Source organism: Diabrotica undecimpunctata, chromosome 6, assembly GCF_040954645.1.
Source record: "Diabrotica undecimpunctata isolate CICGRU chromosome 6, icDiaUnde3, whole genome shotgun sequence".
In the NCBI taxonomy this organism is placed as follows: Eukaryota; Metazoa; Arthropoda; class Insecta; order Coleoptera; family Chrysomelidae; genus Diabrotica; species Diabrotica undecimpunctata.
In genome coordinates, this window is record NC_092808.1 from 11,577,766 (window position 1) to 11,597,110 (window position 19,345).

Consider the following 19,345-nt stretch of genomic DNA (forward strand, 5'->3'; position numbering starts at 1 on the left):
ATGGAATTAAATGTTAGCCAAGCGGTCGACATTTGTAGCAGTTTAACAAAAGTATCCGTTAGCTGTATTTATCGTGTACTTAAAAATACATCGGAAAATAAAAAGCAAGAAAAAGGTAAAACTAGAGGTAGGAAAAGCATTGTTTTGGATGACGAGACAAGGAATATTATACGTCGAAAAATTCATTCATTTTATTTTCGGAGTGAAATTCCAACACTGAAAAATATTTCTCAAGAGCTCGAAAACGATGACTCCTTACCCAAGATATCTCGTAGAGTCTTAACCAGGACCATGCGTGAAATGAACTTTCGATATGTAAAACTCAACAGAAAAAGTATGCTATTAGAAAAAAATAAAATTATTGTGCGGAGAAGAAAATATTTAGAAGAAATACGCAAAATTCGCAGCACTGGACGCAAAATATGTTATTTGGATGAAACCTGGATTAACCAACGTTGGAAAAGGTCATACAGTTGGAAAAGTTTGGCAAGATTTAAATGTCAAAAGTAAACGCGAAGCATTTATAGAAGGCTGATATACAGGATTAAAAGCTCCATCAGGAAAGGGACGGCGTTTAATCGTCACCCATATAGGAAGTGATACAGGGTTTCTTGATGATGGTTTTCTTCAATTTGAGTCGAAAAAAACAGGTGATTATTAAAGAAATTGAAAGGGAGGATTCAACAATGGCTTACAGAAAAGGGGATTATTATTGCGAACTTAATCCCATTTAACTTATCTGGGAGCAAGTGAAAGGAGAAGTAGCACGCAATAACAAAACGTTCAAATTAAACGAAATTAAGAAACTTTTGATTCAAGCAATCCTCCATGTAACTCCAGAGAAATGGGCTAAATGTATAGGCCACATAATTAAAGAAGAACATCGTATGTGGGAACTTGACACTTATATAAAAGTTTTACTAGAGCCAATTATAATTACACCAGGTGGTGAAGATAATGACAGCGATAGCAGCACTGCATCTTCAGGTTTAGACAGCGAATAATATTTTCTAATAGTTTAATAAGAACATCAGCATAAAAAAACCAAAAACAAAAAAAACGAGAAGAACATAGTAAGTGTGTATAGTGTTTGTGTTTAAACACATCAAACATTATTTTTATTTTGTTTTTATAGAATTTTATTTTGTTTTATAGGATTTTATTTTGTTTTGTTTTATACTGTTTAAGTGTTTTGTTCATTTTATTTAATAAGACAATATGGCTCTTGGCGAACACCCATTTAAAAAAAGTATCGCGCCACAAGACATACCTTTGGGGTGGTGTGGAAACTGTCTTAAAATTTGTTTTAAAAAAATTTCATTGTGTAACTCTTTAAGGACGGGTCACGTCAAAAGACGTTTTAGCGTAACTTCCGCGACAGCCGGTTGGTATCAGTAAACTTTCTGCAAAATTACTTCTTTTTTATAGCTTTTTGTTTGTGGCATTCTGTATTTTTAGGGGAATGTAGGGAATGAGCCACAATATATTTATTCATATGTTTATTTATTGACGTTTCGATCTTTATATCCAGAGACCGTTTTCAATTATACAAATGATAGTACTATTTATTTTCTATGGCTTTTCGCTTGTCGTTCTGTATTTTTAGAAATGATGTTGGGAATAAGCCACAATATATTTAATCAAATGTTTAATTTACGGACGTTTCGATCTCTATAAAGAGACCGTTTTCAAACATACAAATGACAGATATATTTATTTTTCTATAGCTGCTTGTTTGTGGCATTCTGTATTTTTAGGGAGAAGGTTGGACATAAGCCACAATATATCTATTTACATGTTTAATACATTGACGTTTCGATCTCTATTCCGTTTTTAAAGATAGAAAAAAAAATAAACAATATAAGATTATAAAAATATATAATAATAAACAAATAAAATAAATATAACTATCATTTATATCTTTGAAAGCGGTCTTTGGATATAGAGATCGAAACGTCAGTAAAAACTTGTAAATAAATATATTGTGGCCTATTTCGAACATTAATATTTGAAAAATAAAATATAATTAACGTTAAAATAAAAGTAAGTGTACGTCACTGGATTTCCAAACAGCTTTCCGCATTTCTGGGCCTTTAAACGATGACTCACTCTCTCAAATAGTGAAATTATACCATACTTTCTTTATCTTTTTTAACTTGCACAGTTTGTTTGATTTTTTCTTTTTTCTCTATACGTCTTTCGCATTTTTTTACCATGGCCATTTTATCTTGCCTTGTTTATTTTCTATTGCTTTCTTACATTCTCTATCGAATAATTCGTCTACCTATCAACGATCAAATTTTACACCAGACCATTTTTGAACCACCGCCAAACGGCTCTTACCATACTGTAACTATAAATAGGTGTTTGTCATGGTCTATCGAGAGCATCTGGAGATTTTAGACTTCTAACTTCACCTATTAATAGAACACTCTTCCAGTTATCGATAGTCCAACTTGTATTATCACATCACGTGCGTGATCTGTGATTGAGGGTAAACCATGGTGTAGTCTTAGGTCTTTTATCAGTCAATTCGGATTCTTTTAGTGTTCTCCTGGCGCTTAAATCAGACATTTTGCTTTTGGTAATCAGCGGAAAAAGCGTTCATCCATTTTATTTTTATCATTTCTTGTAACTATTCGACTAATTATTAATAATGACTTCGCACAAATTTGACAATTGACATACAATATAGTCACAACAATGGACAGTGGAAGTGTGACGTCACAACTGTCAATTACTTTCCAAACAAAAGTTGAAATGTCCAATCTCAAGACTTATTAAATTCTATAAAGTTAACATTTTGCTTCCTCTGCTGCTTTTTTTTAAGTATAGTGTTTTTTACGATAATACCATCATAATTCCGTGTTCTATTTCTATGAAATATAGTTTAAAAGTTTAAATTAAAGACATTCTAACCTTATTTTATTGATAAATGCGTTTTATTGCTATTTTTATAAAACAACATGCTTTATTATTTACACAACCTTGTAAAATTGTTGTAGTAACTATTAGAATACTTAGATATTGCAAAAAGCGGAAAGATTCTGTAAAAAAAATGAAAAAATAACGAAAAATACAAATTATCCACACTAAACAAGGTTTGTTTGGAAAGTGAAACTGACAGATGTCAATAAAATCTACGTCATCACTTCCACGGTCCATTCAAAACTGACCACATAACCTGTAATTTGATATGCGCCATCTATGACTTTTTACAGTAAGCATTATCTTAAATATAAAAATGTAAGGGGTGCGATTTTGAACACAAGTTTTAAATCAGTTGAACTGAATGTGCGTACTCAATTCTAAAATCAATAAAAAAAATCTATGATGACATGCAAACTAAATGAGAATTTTCTTGACAACGTTGCCGCTCTTCACGGCAGCAACCGTACGAACCAAATACAATCAGAGATTCTCAACAATTTAGGACATACATGGATAGTAAACAATTTCTTTTTAATCACTGTCATAATGAATAATGGGATTTTAATAGATTCCTAATTACTTATTAGGAATAGAAAATATATTTAATAACGTTTTCCATAATGATCTGATTAGTGTTCAAATCTATAGAGTTGCAGTAACTTTGAAAATTGCGATTATTTCTATAGTGTCGATTGTGTTATTTTTGGAGTTTGGATAAATTTATTATTGGCGCCCGTAATTGTTCCACGGAAACGCGGGCTACATTTCAGTGTTTCAGAAAAGCAGATAATCATTAATCTTACGAACTATCATTTTTATCGCCGTGGTAATGATTCATTATCAATTATAATAACGCTGGTGTCCGAAATGAGTGGTGTTTCTGATTCCAATTTTTCAAGAAGCACACTATATCGTTTGTTGTGCGATATCGAGTTTAAGTTTGAAAAGCGCTATAGAAAGTCGATTTTAATTGAGAAACAGGAGATAATTTAATGGGGTCGTCGTTGCCTACGATTCATTCGTCAATACCGCGAAGAAGACTACAATATCGTCTATTTAGATGATTCATTGGTAAACATAGGCCACAGAGTATCAAAATTAAATAAATCAAGTTCAATAAATCGCATAGAGATGCATTTGTTCGCGGCCTGACTACAGGCTTAAAAGCTCCTGCAGCTCGTGGTCTTCGTTTTGTCCTCTTACATGTAGAGTGTGAAAATGGCTTTGTTAATGAAGCAGAACTGACTTTTCTGGCAAAGAAAAACATCCAAGATTACCATGACGAAATGTATGGTCCACTCTTTGAAAATTGTTTCAAACATAACCTAATTCCTAATTCGCCAGAAAAAACAGTTGTGGTGATGGATAATGCTCCTTATCACAGCAAAAAATTGGAAAAAGTTCCTAACACTATAAATATTTTTTATTAATATATTTTTTGTTCACCGTTCACGAGTGAATTAACGGATTTTTAAATGATGATCAAATAATACAAAAAATTATAGTTTTTTCCATTTTATGGCCAAACGGTGCATTTTTTCATAAGGGCATGCATATATTTTTTGAATCAGTACATCTGGCTTAATCCAAATAAACTAAAGTTGGAACGAAATATCAAGTTTTTATTTTCACGAAATTTTCAGGACATGTAGACCTCCAAATGGAAATTTTTCTCACGAACCGTTAGATGTAGAAAAATTCTGAGTATAGGAGAAGAACAAGCGGCCAATTTTGTGTAGGAAAAGAACAACGGTTTGTCTCTAGGACCTAAATTGACGCCAATATATCCGATTAACGAATTTTTAAATGATGATCAAATAATACAAAAAATTATAGTTTTTTCATTGTCTGGCCAAACGGTGCATTTGTTCATAGGGGTATGTATATATTTTTTGAATCAGTACGTCAGGCTTAGTCGAAATAAACTTAAGTTGGAACGAAATATAAAGTTTTTATTTTCACGAAATTTGCAAGACATGTAGACCCCCAACTGGAAGTTTTTCTCACGAACTGTTATATGTAAAAAAATCTGAGCATACGAGAAGAACAAACGGCTAATTTTGTGTAAGAAAAGTGCAACGGTTTGACTCTCGGACCGAAATTGAGGCCAATATGCCGAATTTTTTAATTTTGAAAAAAATTCAAGGGTGCCCCTTTTGAACATGGGCAAATTCAAATTTTAGAAATCATTTTTTTAATGTTTATAGATGCACTTGATGTAGCTTATTCCAAACATGTGTTTTTTTCTAGCCCCTGCCCACAGTTTGGCAAAAAAATGGAAAAATCGAATTGAAAAATTTTCAGTTTTTCTCATTTTCCGGCCAAACGGTGCATTTTCTCATAAGAGTATGTATATATTTTTTTAATCAGTACGTCCAGCTTGATCGAAATAAATCAAATTTAGAACGAAATATCAAGTTTTTATTTTCACGAAATTTTCAGGACATGTAGACCTCCAAATGGAAATTTTTCTCACGAACCGTTAGATGTAGAAAAATTCTGAGCATAGTAGGAGTACAAGCGGCCAATTTTATGTAAGAAAACATCACGGTTTGTCTCTAGGACCTAAATTGACGCCAACATATCCGATTAAAAGAAAAAATAAGTATTTAGTACCGTCAGAAAATTATTAATTGTTTGATGACCGCTGAGAAAAATAAGCAAATGAAAGTATTAGGCAGTTATTTGTAGAGGATTATCGCTGTTAACTGCTGTTGAATACAAAGGGAGGATTTATTTATGCTAATTCATAGAATGGGCGAAATATGGCTAACCCGTTTGCAATTTACAACCTTTAACTTAAAACAAGCCAGCAGGATTAAATCTATTGTTTACAAATCTTTATTTTTACAATATATTTTTTTCAATCGGCTACACTAAGAAAACAGTTGTATTTTTAGTTAAAAATATTAGCGCAGACATTTATTATCACAAAATTTATGGAAACTTCAATTTACTAGGATCCGGATACTCGGGTGTTTCTATAGCACCTTTGCCAAATTTGAGCTCCAGAAAATCTCTTATATTATTAGGACTTGGCACAGACCTTCCTACAAATTCTATACTTGACATGGGGTGTAAAAAAATCTCAGGAAATTCCATGTTTTTATGATGAGTATACCAAGAATCTTTCGTCATAGTACCGTTTTTGGAATAAAATGGAAACAAATTAACGTGTATGCTGTTAGTTTTACTAAAATGAACCCGATAAAAGTTACCTTCCGTTGCTTTTTCCCATAAAAACCCCTGTGGATCCAGCACCGATTTAGATCGAGCCATCTTTAACCATGAACAACGATCCAGATCCTCTCGTATAAAGCCCACGTCGACGTTGTGGTCCCAAGGCAAAATTTCGCCGTTTCTCATCGCACCTAATAGGCTACCGGCTTCCAACCAATACCGAATTCCTGTTTCGTCTAACATACTGAAAGTATGTTTGGCAGTTTTCCGTAAATTGGCCAGGCAGCACGGAGGTGTCCACCTTCTTTCGTACAGGTATGAAGGCATAGCGTCTATAACAGTTCCAAAACATCTTTCTGTTTCTTTTGTACATCCATACCTAGAAAATTTTGCAATAAACACATTTTTGAAACTTGCCTAGAAAAAACCTGCTCTAAACGTTCCGTTTTAAAGGAAACTATAGCACAAATAAATTTTACTTACCATTCTGTAATTCCTGTTTCACGAATTACTTTTTTAATCTTAAAAATATTGTACAACTTCTTTAATCTGGTGGCTTCCAATTGTTTTTGTTGCCATTGAGCATGATGGGACCGAAAAAGAGGTTTGCCTTCATGAAAAGACACGTCTTTTAAAATGTGCACCTAAAAATATAAAAAAAATTAATCTTTTACAGCAACATGTCAATAAAAATACAACAAGGCATGCTGTAAGCTAGACTAAATAATCTACCATAAATCAAATCACAATAACAATAAATAACACCAAAGAAGACGGAAATAAGGTAATAAGGCTTCAGATATTTATGCATTTGCATCTTGATACACAGAGTGAGCCACCGAAAACTTTTCTCTTTAGGTTTTATTCTTATTAACGCAAAAAAAACAATAAAACGTTCAGACCCATCAACTCTTATCTTTAGTGTGACATATTTCGTAAATATAGGTAATCATTCTCAAATTGCAACCCCCAAAGGCCTTCATTCCTCAAATTTAAAATAGAAAAAAGTACCTTGCGGTATATCCTTTTATAGGTTCAATTCGGCGTAATGGGCTCAATCTCCTCCTTAAATCCACCAACTATACTTTATACTAAAATCGTATCTTACTGACCGTTACTTCCAAGTCAAAATTGAAGACAGCTACTCAAATTACCACATCATACACTCTGGCGTACCTCAGGGTAGCGTTTTGGACCCATTTCTGTATCTGATATTTACAGCAGACGTTTCAACCAGCAATGATACCTCCTAGCTACTTTTGCCGATGACAGGGGAATGTTGGCAGTGGATATCGACCCTAATGTAGCATCACAAAAAGTACAAAATCATTTAGTCCAATTACAAAACTGGCTTAAGCGATGGAAGATTAGTGTTAATGCTCGCAAATCAGTACAATTTACCTTTACAACAAGAAAATCTACATATCCACAAGTTTATATTAATAATACTCCCATTCCTATAAAAACCAATTGTCAAATACTTGGGATTGTATCTGGATGAAAAACTTACTTTATAACAATAAAAAATTCACAATTGTATGCAGAAATACAAAAATAAAACTGTACAAAACAATAATACGCCGTCCTAATGTTAGGATTTTTCGAAAGAAAAGTACTAAGGCGAATAAATGTAGCAGTGCATGACAATAGAATGTGGAGAAGACGATACAACTTTGAACTTTATAGAATATACCAGGAACCAAATATCGTAAAACATATTAAGATAGGACGTCTGAGGTGGATAGGGCATGTAATGCGGGTGGAACGAAATGACCCAGCTAGAAAAACGCTCCTTGATAGAACCATTGGTCAGAGAAGAGGAAGCCCAGAACAAGGTCCCTTGATAACATCGATGCCAGTCAACTATGAGTTACCTTTGGGAGATCTAAAAGTGGTGCAAGAAGAACGTTCCTCAGGTTTTTAATCAGTTCTTCCAGAGTTTTGAAGTGGTCTATTTTACGGAAAGCTATTTTATCTGTAGTTACTTTGCGAGGTCTAGAGGGGGTATAACAGTATCGTTACTCAGGTTTTTAATCAATTTCTCTAGAGTTTCGGAAAGGTCAATTATTTAGAAAGATATTTGGTATGGAGTTGCTTTGAGAGGTGTGGATGCGTAGCTGCAGGCTCGTCAATCAGGTTTTTAATCGACTTCCATACCTGCCTGCTGTTCTGTTTCATACCAAGATCATTCAATACTTTAAAAAAAACTCGAGCATCTAAGTAAAACACTTCTGTTTTAGGATTTAGTATGTAGGACTTAGATTTCCTACAGGGAGTCCCTACTCGAAAGAGTTTTCTAAATCCGAACTGTAGGAATGTCAGTCTACATTAACTCTACGTTCAGTTAGCATTTAACATTGCTACAGTACGGATGTAGAAAACTCTTTCGAGTTGGGACTTATGTTAAGTCCATCGGCATATTGTCAGATAATTTAATAATTTCAAGTACGATTTAATCCTTTTAAACCCAACCACTGTTTGGTTTTTGAGGTTATTTTGCAAGTACTACAAAGTTCATTGAAGATGGAATGGTTAGTCCAAAAACGTTCTGAACTTACCTAATCCTTTTGGATTTTTAAATTTAATTTTAATCAAATATACCAATTACAACAGAAGTGCTTTACTTCGATGTACGAGTTTTTTAACTACCTACGGTATACAGCCAACTCCTGGGAATTATCCCTTATTAAATTCAATTCTTTGTCCTATCTTTCTTTTTGCTCTCAACCCTCATTTCATAAAATCTTTGCCAGTCTGGGCAGTGTCATCATAAAACCTCGTATTTGAACTGATACTTCTTGATCAGGTTTGTAATTAAGTAGGTAAAATGAACTGAGTGAGACAACTTCAGGATATGTGCTTTGAAATTAAATGTGTATTGGAAATAACCTGTCTCGAGAGATACAATGCTTCCTATTTCAACAATGATTGGGCTTGTTACGTTTTAGAAAATACTACACCACTTTGGTGACCTGCTGTACATAATGTTGCTAATAAAATATTGTCCAAGCTCTGCTTGTAAATGATAAGCTACAACAGCCACTTTGTCCCAATTTACCCAAGTTGGTCTACAGCGATAATTATATAAAAATAGATTGTTGAAAAATATGATTTTTAGTTTTATGATAATCATAATTTTTTTGCTAAATATCTCTATTTGCAAAGATCAAGCGAGTGACTTTACTACATTTATGTATAAGGAAAGACGTAATTCTTCATTAGTATTAGTACTTATCGTCGATTTTTTTAACTATAAAGCACCAATAACTAAATATGAAGCCAAAAACTGTCATGTTGGTCATGTTGGGCATGTTGATTATAAAGGAGATGGTTGGTTCGGAGAAGTCCAAGTTTGTTGTCTAGTTCTTGGTGAATAAAATTTCCTACTGGGTCATGGCGTTCTTTATAATCAGTTCTGACAAACGGATGGCAGCCCCAGGCAAGATGTTGGATGTTTTCTTGGGCTTGACATCCATATTGGCATTTGTCGTTTTGGACCCGAGGCTCCTTAACAATATATTTCGGAAAATTTGTATGAATAAACAGACACCTTTCCTGATATCAACCAATAGATCGACATTCTTGCCTGATCGAGATATCTTCCATGCAGAGGTTTACTCATTGAGATGCGCACTTTTTTATTTAGACAGGTGATTTACGCGCATTTCTTGTTCCCTCAGTTTCAGCGGCGTTATGTCATCTACTGCGCCTATGGGTTTTTAAATTGGCAACCTGTTTATCCAGTTGCTCACCTATGTTCATAAATCCTCTTCCCACATCTATAGCGCCTTTTGATATTCTCTGACCCTTCTTTTGATATTCAAAATCTATTAACATATTTTGGCCTAAAAGTAACTATAAACGATTACACTAGAATCACATCCCAGTCCAGTAGTTGCGTCGACAACAGTATGACAAATTTTTCTGAAAATATCTACAGAGTGAACCTTGTTTTTCTGACCATCGAGCTCAATTTTTATTTATTGACTCTAAGTATAAAGTTGTTGACACTAATCAAACATATCAACGGTTTATTACTTCTTCTGGTTCACAGAAGCTTAAACGTACACTAGTTAGTACAAGTATGGACTTTTTCTATTGTATTAATAATGATTCTGATTTTTTGATAGTCTTTCTTACCGAAATTTATAACAATTTAATATTAAAGCATTTTAGACTAAAAAAAGTACGACAAACTGCTAAAAAACACCCGTACAATGGTTTAATCATGAATTAAGGTCGTACATATCTAATCTTTCTCTTATTAAACACATTGCAGATGCCACTAAGGATCCCGATTTGTTCAAAGTATATAAACAAAAAAAATTTGAAAATAATTGGCAAATTACAAATTGCCAAAAACTCAGCGTAGGTACTATAATTCTATTACTAATTCCAATAATAAACCTAGAGACTACTGAAAAATATTAAATTTCGAAAGAAACAACACAAGATCCAGTTCGGTACAACCTGATCTACCTCCAGACGAAATAAATCAATTTTTTACTACAATTGCAGAGAATATAATTACATCTCTTCCCACTAATAATGTCGATGTCCTCTTTAATTATAGAAATTATCCTCCGAGTAAGTCCTTTTTTTTTCGTCTCGTTGTGGAAGAAGAGGTGTCTCAAATAATAAAGTCTCTTAGTAAGTCTAATTGTAGGGACGTTCACGAAATTAATAGTAAAATTTTAAAGGAAACTTACCAAATAATTTTAACACCTTTCACTCATCTTATTAATTTAATTCTATCAACTGGAGTATTTCCAGAAGTACTAAAATACTCAAAAGTACTACCAATCTACAAAAAAGGTAGCATTGTTTCTACTTTTGAGAAAGTGATTGAAAAAGGTTATCAAACAATTGTGTTCCTATTTTATATCAAATAATTACTTTGGAAACTCACAATATGGATTCAGAAGTGCTCGTTCTACTACGAACGCGGTATTTAATGTTATGAGCGAGGTTATTGAGGGGCTTGAAGTGGCTGGAACGCGGCAATCGCATAGCAATTTCTCTTTGCAATTTTTCGAAGGCTTTTGATTGCGTTTCACAAGAAATTTTGTTCCACAAATTATATTACTATGGAATCAGAGGCATCCCTCTAAAGCTTATAACTTCTTATCTACGTGGCAGACACCAGGCGGTAGTCTCTAAAGGTCATCTCTCCGTAAAAAATGGAGTTCCACAAGGTTCGGTCTTAGGACCTCTTTTATTTATTATTTTTGACAACGATTTGTCTAAATTCATATCTCCGTACAAATCCATACAATTCGCAGATGATGCGACATACGTTATATCAGGAAAAAATAATGATGATTTAAAAATGTCTTATGAGGAAGTTTCTACTAAATCTAGCACAAGGTTTGCTGCAAACAAACTAAAACTTAACTCTGGTAAAACGCTAAATTTGGTTATATCTGCAACATCGAGCAAAAAGACAAAAGAGGGAATGTAAAGGTAGTGGGGGCAAAAATATTGTTAGACAGGAAGTGCCATTTTGAGAGGCCAAATTAAACAAGGAAAGAGAGTCTTTCCTTGTTTAAGAAATCAAATTTAGTTGGGTTATGTTATTATTTGTCCCAACTGTCACATGAAATCTTATTTATATTGAAGTTTTTTAACAATTGTTTCACATTTTAGACTGTTATCGTTAATATTTAATTAAAATTTTCTCGTCTAAGACACATTCTGAAAACTATTTTATAGCTACTGTTACTAAGTGTCAGAAAATTTAAATTTGGCGCATTCGCATTTCCGGATATGTCCGCCATCAGAGGCCACAGATAACAAAGAGACTGTTAAACTATTGGGAATAACCCATCGAGCAAAAAGACAAAAGAGGGAATCTAATCGTTATGAAAAGGCGACCAAAAAAAGTGGCCTCTGATGGCGGACATATCCGGAAATGCGAATGCGCCAAATTTAAATTTTCCGACACTTATTAACAGTAGCTATAAAATAGTTTTCAGAATGTGTCTTAGACGAGAAAATTTTAATTAAATATTAACGATAACAGTCTAAAATGTGAAACAATTGTTAAAAAACTTCAATATAAATAAGATTTCGTGTGACAGTTGGAACAAATAATAACATAACCCAACTAAATTTGATTTCTTAAACAAGGAAAGACTCTCTTTCCTTGTTTAATTTGGCCTCTCAAGATGGCACTTCCTGTCTAACAATATTTTTGCCCCCACTACCTTTACATTCCTTCTTTTGTCTTTTTGCTCGATGGAATAACCATAGATAATCGATTGAACTAGTCGGCTCATATCTCACAACTTAAGAAAAAGCTATCAAGGTCATTATTTGTTATTCGCCAACTAGCAAGGGTTGTCAACTTTGAAACATTAAAAATGACATATCTTCTTTATTCCACTTTCACCTAAACTATGGTGTAATCATATAGGGCAATTCAACAAATGCACTTTAAATTTTTAGAATGCAATTTTTTTTTGACTTGTTACAAACAATATTTGTATTTGTTATGTAATTAATGAAATTACCTTTCACTGAAGACTTTTTATATCCGTTTTCATTACTTTATATTGCCAAATGAGTAGCTAAACGCGGAACAGGCGTACCGATTTAATACCCTAAACAAATTTTTACTATTAAGGTATAATTTACTTTTTCACTTGTTTATCGTAAATTTTTCGCGCATGCTTTACTTTGAAATGGCCTCGATGTTTTGTCATCAATATCATTTGAAAAAGTTTCTAGTTATTAGCATCCAGTGGCGACTGGTGTGGTAAAATTTTGAGTAGGCCAAGTCAGCAAATTACATATAGCTATGTGTAATCAGTGGCGGATCCAGAGGGGGGGTCACGGAATCATGATCCCCACCCCTAAAAATATTTGAAAACCCACTTATCCTATTGGTGGTAAGACTAAAAGTGACCTTGCATCAGAGAAAAGTAATCACCCTCAAGATCCATGACCTACCCAAAAAAAAATTCTGTAGCCGCCAGTGTGTGTAATACATTTTTTTTTGTGTGAGAGTGGGAATCTTTTTTTTTCGAATTTTACGATTTTTTTTAAATTTATTTGGGCAACCGTGCACTTGTTGGCAATTGTGTTGTTTGTTTAAAAATATGTTACAATTATCGATTATGTTACATTTTTTTTATCGTAATTTAAAAGAAAATGTATATTACAATTCGATAATTACGCTACAAGTGACAACAATGGTCGGCGTAGGCCCGATCGTCTGGTGCCTAAACAGCAAGCATAAACACGACAATATAAATCGTTGTCCGGCAAGCTGCAACTTCAACTGCTTTTTGTACAGGGATCTTATGTGAGCTGGGTCGGCCAGTTCCGATCGGGCCTATTAATGATATTTAAAATGCCTGAATACGATTCGATGCTTTCTGTGGTAATATAATAAATAACATAGTTGTTTTAACGGACGCTAATGTATTGAGTAATTTTGTACATTTAAAAGTTATTTACATGCATTAACATAATTTTTGAATGTATGTTTTTCAATTTTAAAGCTCTTAAAATTATTGGGTAGGCCCGGCCTATCCTGCCTACCCCGAAAAGCCGCCACTGTTAGCATCTAATCTAGGTGATTTCGAGTGGAAGTCATTAATTACAACAAATTTACAACACATGATTAAGCTTCATTTAATATACCGATCCATTTAAAAAGAAAAGCTTTTAACCAGTGCGTTCTACCAGTCCTCACATACGGAGCAGAAACCTTAACTCTTACAAAAACATCAGCCGAAAAATTGAGGACACAACGAAAGATGGAGAGATCAATGCTTGAAATAAGCTTAAGAAATAGAATAAGAAACGAGGAAGTCGTAGACGAACCGGAGTGGAAGACATTATCGAACATATTACAAGGCAAAAATGGAGATGGGCAGGACATGTTGCAAGAATGAAAGACGACAATTGGACAAAAAAATTGCTTGAGTGGAGACCACGGGCTGACAAGCGAAGCCGAGGAAGACCCCCAACGCGATGGACCGACGACCTCAAAAGAATCGTGACCAATTGGATAGCAGAGGCGCAGAACAGAAGCAGATGGAAAAGTCTAGAGGAGGCCTATGTTCAACAATGGACAACTCAGGGCTGATTGATGATGATGATGATGATTAAGCTTTGCCACAACATTATTGCTATTTTGATGCTAAACTCTGAGTCAGTGGAATTCAGTAGCTAAGATAGTGGGTTCATCGCTCGACATAACCAAAGTGGACTTAACGAGTACCCTTGGAAAAGCCTGGTAATTGGAATATCTTCACTTTCGATATTGTTTTAACCAGGTATTTGAAGGTGAATTTTATTTAGTCTTCCACTCAGTCATTATACGCTTTAAAAAGGTCACTATATTATCATATTTATAAGCCATTCATGTGATACTGAATCAAAGGCCTTTTTTTGGTAAGGTAGTAAAAGGTTCCTTTTTGGATTGTGTTTGGTTAAAAATGATTGGGACAGTTATAAGTTGTTTTTTACAACCTAAGGAATCCTTAACATATCCTTTCTGTTGAGGCTCTATAATATTGTTTAGAGCATAATGTTGGTAGATATGCTGTGCAACATAATATGTGACCATTTTGTATACAGTTAGAAGACAAGTAATTGGACAGTACTTGGCTAGATCTTGAGTGTTAATGTTGATGTTATGTATTTTGGTACCAATGCTTATTTTTGTATTAAGTGAGGTTAGGAGATAGCGGTAGTTCAGGGGTTTAAGGTAAATTGTAAGTTTAATAATTAATAGTTATTGGAACAACACTAACTGTGGACACATGGGCTGTCAAACTTTTATAAAAAATTGAATAAACAAGCAGTACTTCAATACGAAGAATGGTAGTGATTACTGAAGTACCGAAAATATGCTACTTATTAATTCTAAATACTGTCTGGACCTCCTGTGGCCACAGAAATTAAATGGTTGTATGGTTTAAAAAACCTTTGTGTTATTGATAATTGAAAAGTGAGAGTACTTATCATCAAGTTATCAAACATAACCATTAACATGGGATAATCTGTAAATGGCATATACCTTTATTTTCTCTCACATTAGACATATATGTGTTAAATTCCCATACTATATTTCTGATTTAAAAAGTGTAGATTTAGTATAAGCATAACAAAACATAATTTAATATATATTGTGATACCAAGGTAGGTACTTTTAATGATCAGTTACAACAAGAATGTTGGTTTGACAAATGGCAAAAATTTTTGACAGTGTAGAAACAGAAATCTTCAGCACATTATAAGATATTACAATTAAAGCATAAACTATGCAGATCCATAGAGTATATATTAAACAAAGAACTAATGACACAGTCTTGTGGTAAACCTTGATCTCTTACAGGAAACACTACTTTTGAACCAATCAATCCATTAATGAACCAAATGTATTAGATTAATATTTTCAGTTTTTATTTCAGTAATAAAGCTTTTTGCATGGTTTACTTTCTTTTAGATTCTTCTCTTAAATAAATCATAATGTTTTCTTAAGTGTCGAGTATACCAGATAGCTATCAGTAGGTACTTAAGGCCCTACAAAGATAACCATCCAGGCAGTTCACTGTGACAAACAAACAGTCATTAAGAAAGGATTAATAAATACTAAATACTTATATAATACTCGTTTAGGAATGTGCTATGTGTACCTTAGTGCTGGATATCCTACGAACTTCATCCTTTACAGATGTTTATAATTATCATTCAGTATATTTATAGATTAATAAATGTGCTAGTTGTCTTTTAATACAATCCTAATGTTACCTGAAGAAGATAAGAGAAAAAAATGCACTGTTTTAGTGACCTGGACATATTAGTAAAGATCAGTTATCAGTAATATAATATAAAGAAACGAAATGAAAATGAAGTAATTTGGAAAAACACATGTACTGATAATATGAGGTAAAAAAATCTCATATAGTAATACAGAATAAGGACATAGAGATGTTAAAGCAATCTTAGTGACAGTTATAGTAACTACATAGTATTGAAAATTCAATCAATGGGAAAAACCACATACAGCAAATGTGATGTCAAAGAAATTCTCATATAGCTATACAGAATACAAACAGTATAAGAATACAACTACTATAATCACAGTTATAGTCATAGTCACTTAGTGGTACTGAGAATAGAAGAACTTCCTAAGTATCCTTTATGGAATATGACCAGAAAAGTTAGTAGCAGAATTCATTATAATTATTTTTCTTAAAACATTAACTGGCAACTTTAATAGAAAATTTGATAAATTTAAATGTTTATTAAAAAAGTTTTTGTACCTTTAGGAGGATAAAGAAAAAGAAACTACACAAGCAAAATCAAAGGTATTACTAAAAAAAACTCTTTATATCGAAGAATACACAACATTTACTTTTAAAAACAGCATAAAAATGCTATAAGTTAATGAATAAAACATGCCACTACTTGTATAACATTTAAAGCAAAGTGTAAACAAAACTAGAAACAAAAATCTTCCTACTTGCACTTTTTAACTACTGCAGTTTCAAGTACAATACATAAACAATCAGAAAAGGTTCTAACAGTACCTTTAAATTTAATGCAGAACTCTGAAGGTACAAAGAATGTGGAAAGGGCAACAAAAAGGCATTGGACATCATCATTAGAGTTTTCGTCTCCAGGAGAAAAACATGTTTTCCAGTCACAGCATCACAGGTCATACTTTTAATAAAATCAAACTGTAAATTCCATTCCCTTATATTAATGTTCACATTCAGGCAACTCAATGTTTGCCTGTGATTTTTAACAACAGCTGCAACTATACTCCCAGGATGTTTACTTAAAGCATTAACCATGAGTTGTAAACTCTGTCTGGAAGATACTCTAGTAGAATCAGGTACAAACAAAACATATTTAGACTTTATTTCACTAATGGGATAATTATCCACAAAACTACTTCTCAAATCTGGAGATAACTTTATAAATTTAATATGTGGAAGCGTATTATTAGTTAACACTATATCAAGAGGAGGGTATGGAAGCTCGTCGTACATCAAAAATATCTGCATCCTCATAAAAGCATTGGTAAAAGAATGTAAGGTTAAAGTCACATCATTTTCATGCAATTCAAAATCTCTTAGTATGACTGTCACTAATTCATTCAAACGCTTTTTTGGAGGCTTTGGAATTGGAGGTGTTATTATTTTATCTTCTATATTTGACTGTATTATACCAGAAAATAAGCGAGAAGCGTAGTAAAATGTCAATATTTTTATTAGGAGAAGCACAAACAAAAATGGTAGTGTTTTAAATGATCTTAAACGCATAATAAATTAAAACTTACTAATGACACTTTTAAAAATTGCAAACCTATCGTTGTATTAATAATAAAATAGTATTTTTTGCCATTATTGTGCTTTTGGTTTTAAACTAAATTTCTTCTTCCGCTTTCTTTAAAGGCATTATTGAACAATCTTCTTTTTTATAAGTAGAACTCAATCGATAAGAGCCTCTACTAAGTTAACAGCTAGTTGATGGTTTAGGCTGAAGTTTACTGGTATAGGAATATGAAAAAATTATTGATATTCTTCATTACTTTAAATTTCAACTTTCAGTAGGTATTTTTTTAGTTTTTTTTTTAAGTCATTGAAATAAATGTACCTAAAAAATATGCGAAATGTTCCAGATATAATTAATTCTCCACAAATAAGTAGAAATACATAATATAAGTATGAATGAAACCTTTGGGCTATTTCATAATTAATAAATGTATGTCACTTCAAATTCAAAGCCTCGAGGAGGCATGGCTTGATTTGTCAGCGAAAAGTTTTTAATCGTACGAGCGCAGAAGCGCAGATAGACACATCTGTGGTTCCAATTAAAAGTTGGATTATACCTATGTCGAGCAATTTGCCTGTTTGCTTTTCTCTTGGAATATAAAACCACAGGATACATTATAATACCTACATTCTGGAAAGGACCGTTTTACCAATACCTTTCACCTCTGATTGTCCAGTGCGCTCCTCCGAGGACCAGTCACAACAAAACACCAGTGGATCTACGTAGCGAGGAAAAACGAGCCGCCACACAAAAAACAAACCACGTCCTGAAGAGGTGGAAAACCTATAACAGGACACAAAACTCCAGACTAAAAAAAAACGGACTATAATACCTACATCGTGAAAAAAGATTGCCATGAAGCTCGACCTTATATTATGACTGATAATTTATTGTCCTCTGAGAACGCTTGCGCTGTCCTCTCTATTTCATTATCTAAACTAAAGAACATTATAATTATTATGAATCACATAAAAGGCTGAGTAATGTATTCGTAATATAACGTAGCAGGTGGCAGGTGGCACAGACACATGCTTTAAAATTCTTCCTTTGGTTTCACATTGTAAGAGTTTCTTACCTCTTATATGAGATAAAAAAAAATCGGTTGCCTGTAAAGTCGGTTTTACGGGCGAAGATTTTACGTGACAACGTCTTTTTCTCGGTAGAATATTTATTGATATGAATATTATTAAATTGCACAATAGGAACAAGGAATTGAATGAAAATAAGAATTGCACAAATTTTAACTATAGAAATATATTTTGTTTACTAAAACATTGTACATGTAAACTTAAACTTAACTAATTTCTATTTGAGTGATTTTGTTGAGGATAGGACGATGATAGGAGAAATATGAAATGAAAGGAAGTGTTTCTGCTGTAATGTGTCTTGCGAAAGTCAAGTCGATGGTTGTTCCTTTTAACGATTCAACGCGCCTAATTCTCTAGTGCTGCGCGCGCAGCGGACAGATCATGTTTGAGTGGGAGAGAGACGCAAGGCATTCGCCGGTCCGGCGGGCCTCTCTCTCGTTCGGTGACTCATCGTAACAGACGTGAGCGGGCGTTACACTTTTTCATGAGTGACTCCGAGCCACAACCTAATTTAAGACGTTGTCACGTCAAAACCCTTCGAAGAACCATATGCCTAGTTTTCTCTTTGGTCCACGGGATGATAAAATAATATTACAGATTGTTCTTGATGTACAAATATTTTCAGTTTTGTATTGAAGGATATTCTCATTTATTAAACCTATGATATGGTATACGAAACTGCTGTATTGCATTTACCAATTTGAAAGGCGATTTTTGCTCTATATGTGTACTTGGTAATTTCTTCGATTCTTTCGATTTTTCGATTTCGATATACTGAGTAATAATGTAAAAGGGCATTATAGGTAGAACAAACTGTGCAGACAAACTGATGAAGAAAAAGAAATCTT

The 19,345-nt window shown here is 33.3% G+C and overlaps 1 protein-coding gene across 1 annotated transcript; it reads right to left on the minus strand.

Moving 5' to 3' along the window:
- Positions 1-1,712: 1,712 nt before the first annotated feature.
- On the minus strand, positions 1,713-18,023 carry LOC140443125 (ribitol 5-phosphate transferase FKRP). The gene is made up of 3 exons (XM_072534209.1): positions 16,659-18,023; positions 6,595-6,755; positions 1,713-6,490 (listed from the first exon to the last, which is right to left on the minus strand). The coding sequence occupies exons 1-3, from the start codon at positions 17,394-17,396 to the stop codon at positions 5,869-5,871; spliced, it is 1,521 nt and encodes a 506-aa protein (XP_072390310.1). The 5' UTR covers positions 17,397-18,023; the 3' UTR covers positions 1,713-5,868.
- Between the last annotated feature and the right edge of the window lie 1,322 nt (positions 18,024-19,345).

Excerpts from the sequence above, each read along its gene's own strand:
- LOC140443125 (XM_072534209.1), bottom strand. The coding sequence starts at position 17,396 with ATGCGTTTAAGATCATTTAAAACACTACCATTTTTGTTTGTGCTTCTC. Across the intron at positions 6,756-16,658 it reads GTTCTGCATTAAATTTAAAG|GTGCACATTTTAAAAGACGT; the intron begins GTACTGTTAGAA and ends TTATATTTTTAG. Across the intron at positions 6,491-6,594 it reads GAAACAGGAATTACAGAATG|GTATGGATGTACAAAAGAAA; the intron begins GTAAGTAAAATT and ends AAAATTTTCTAG.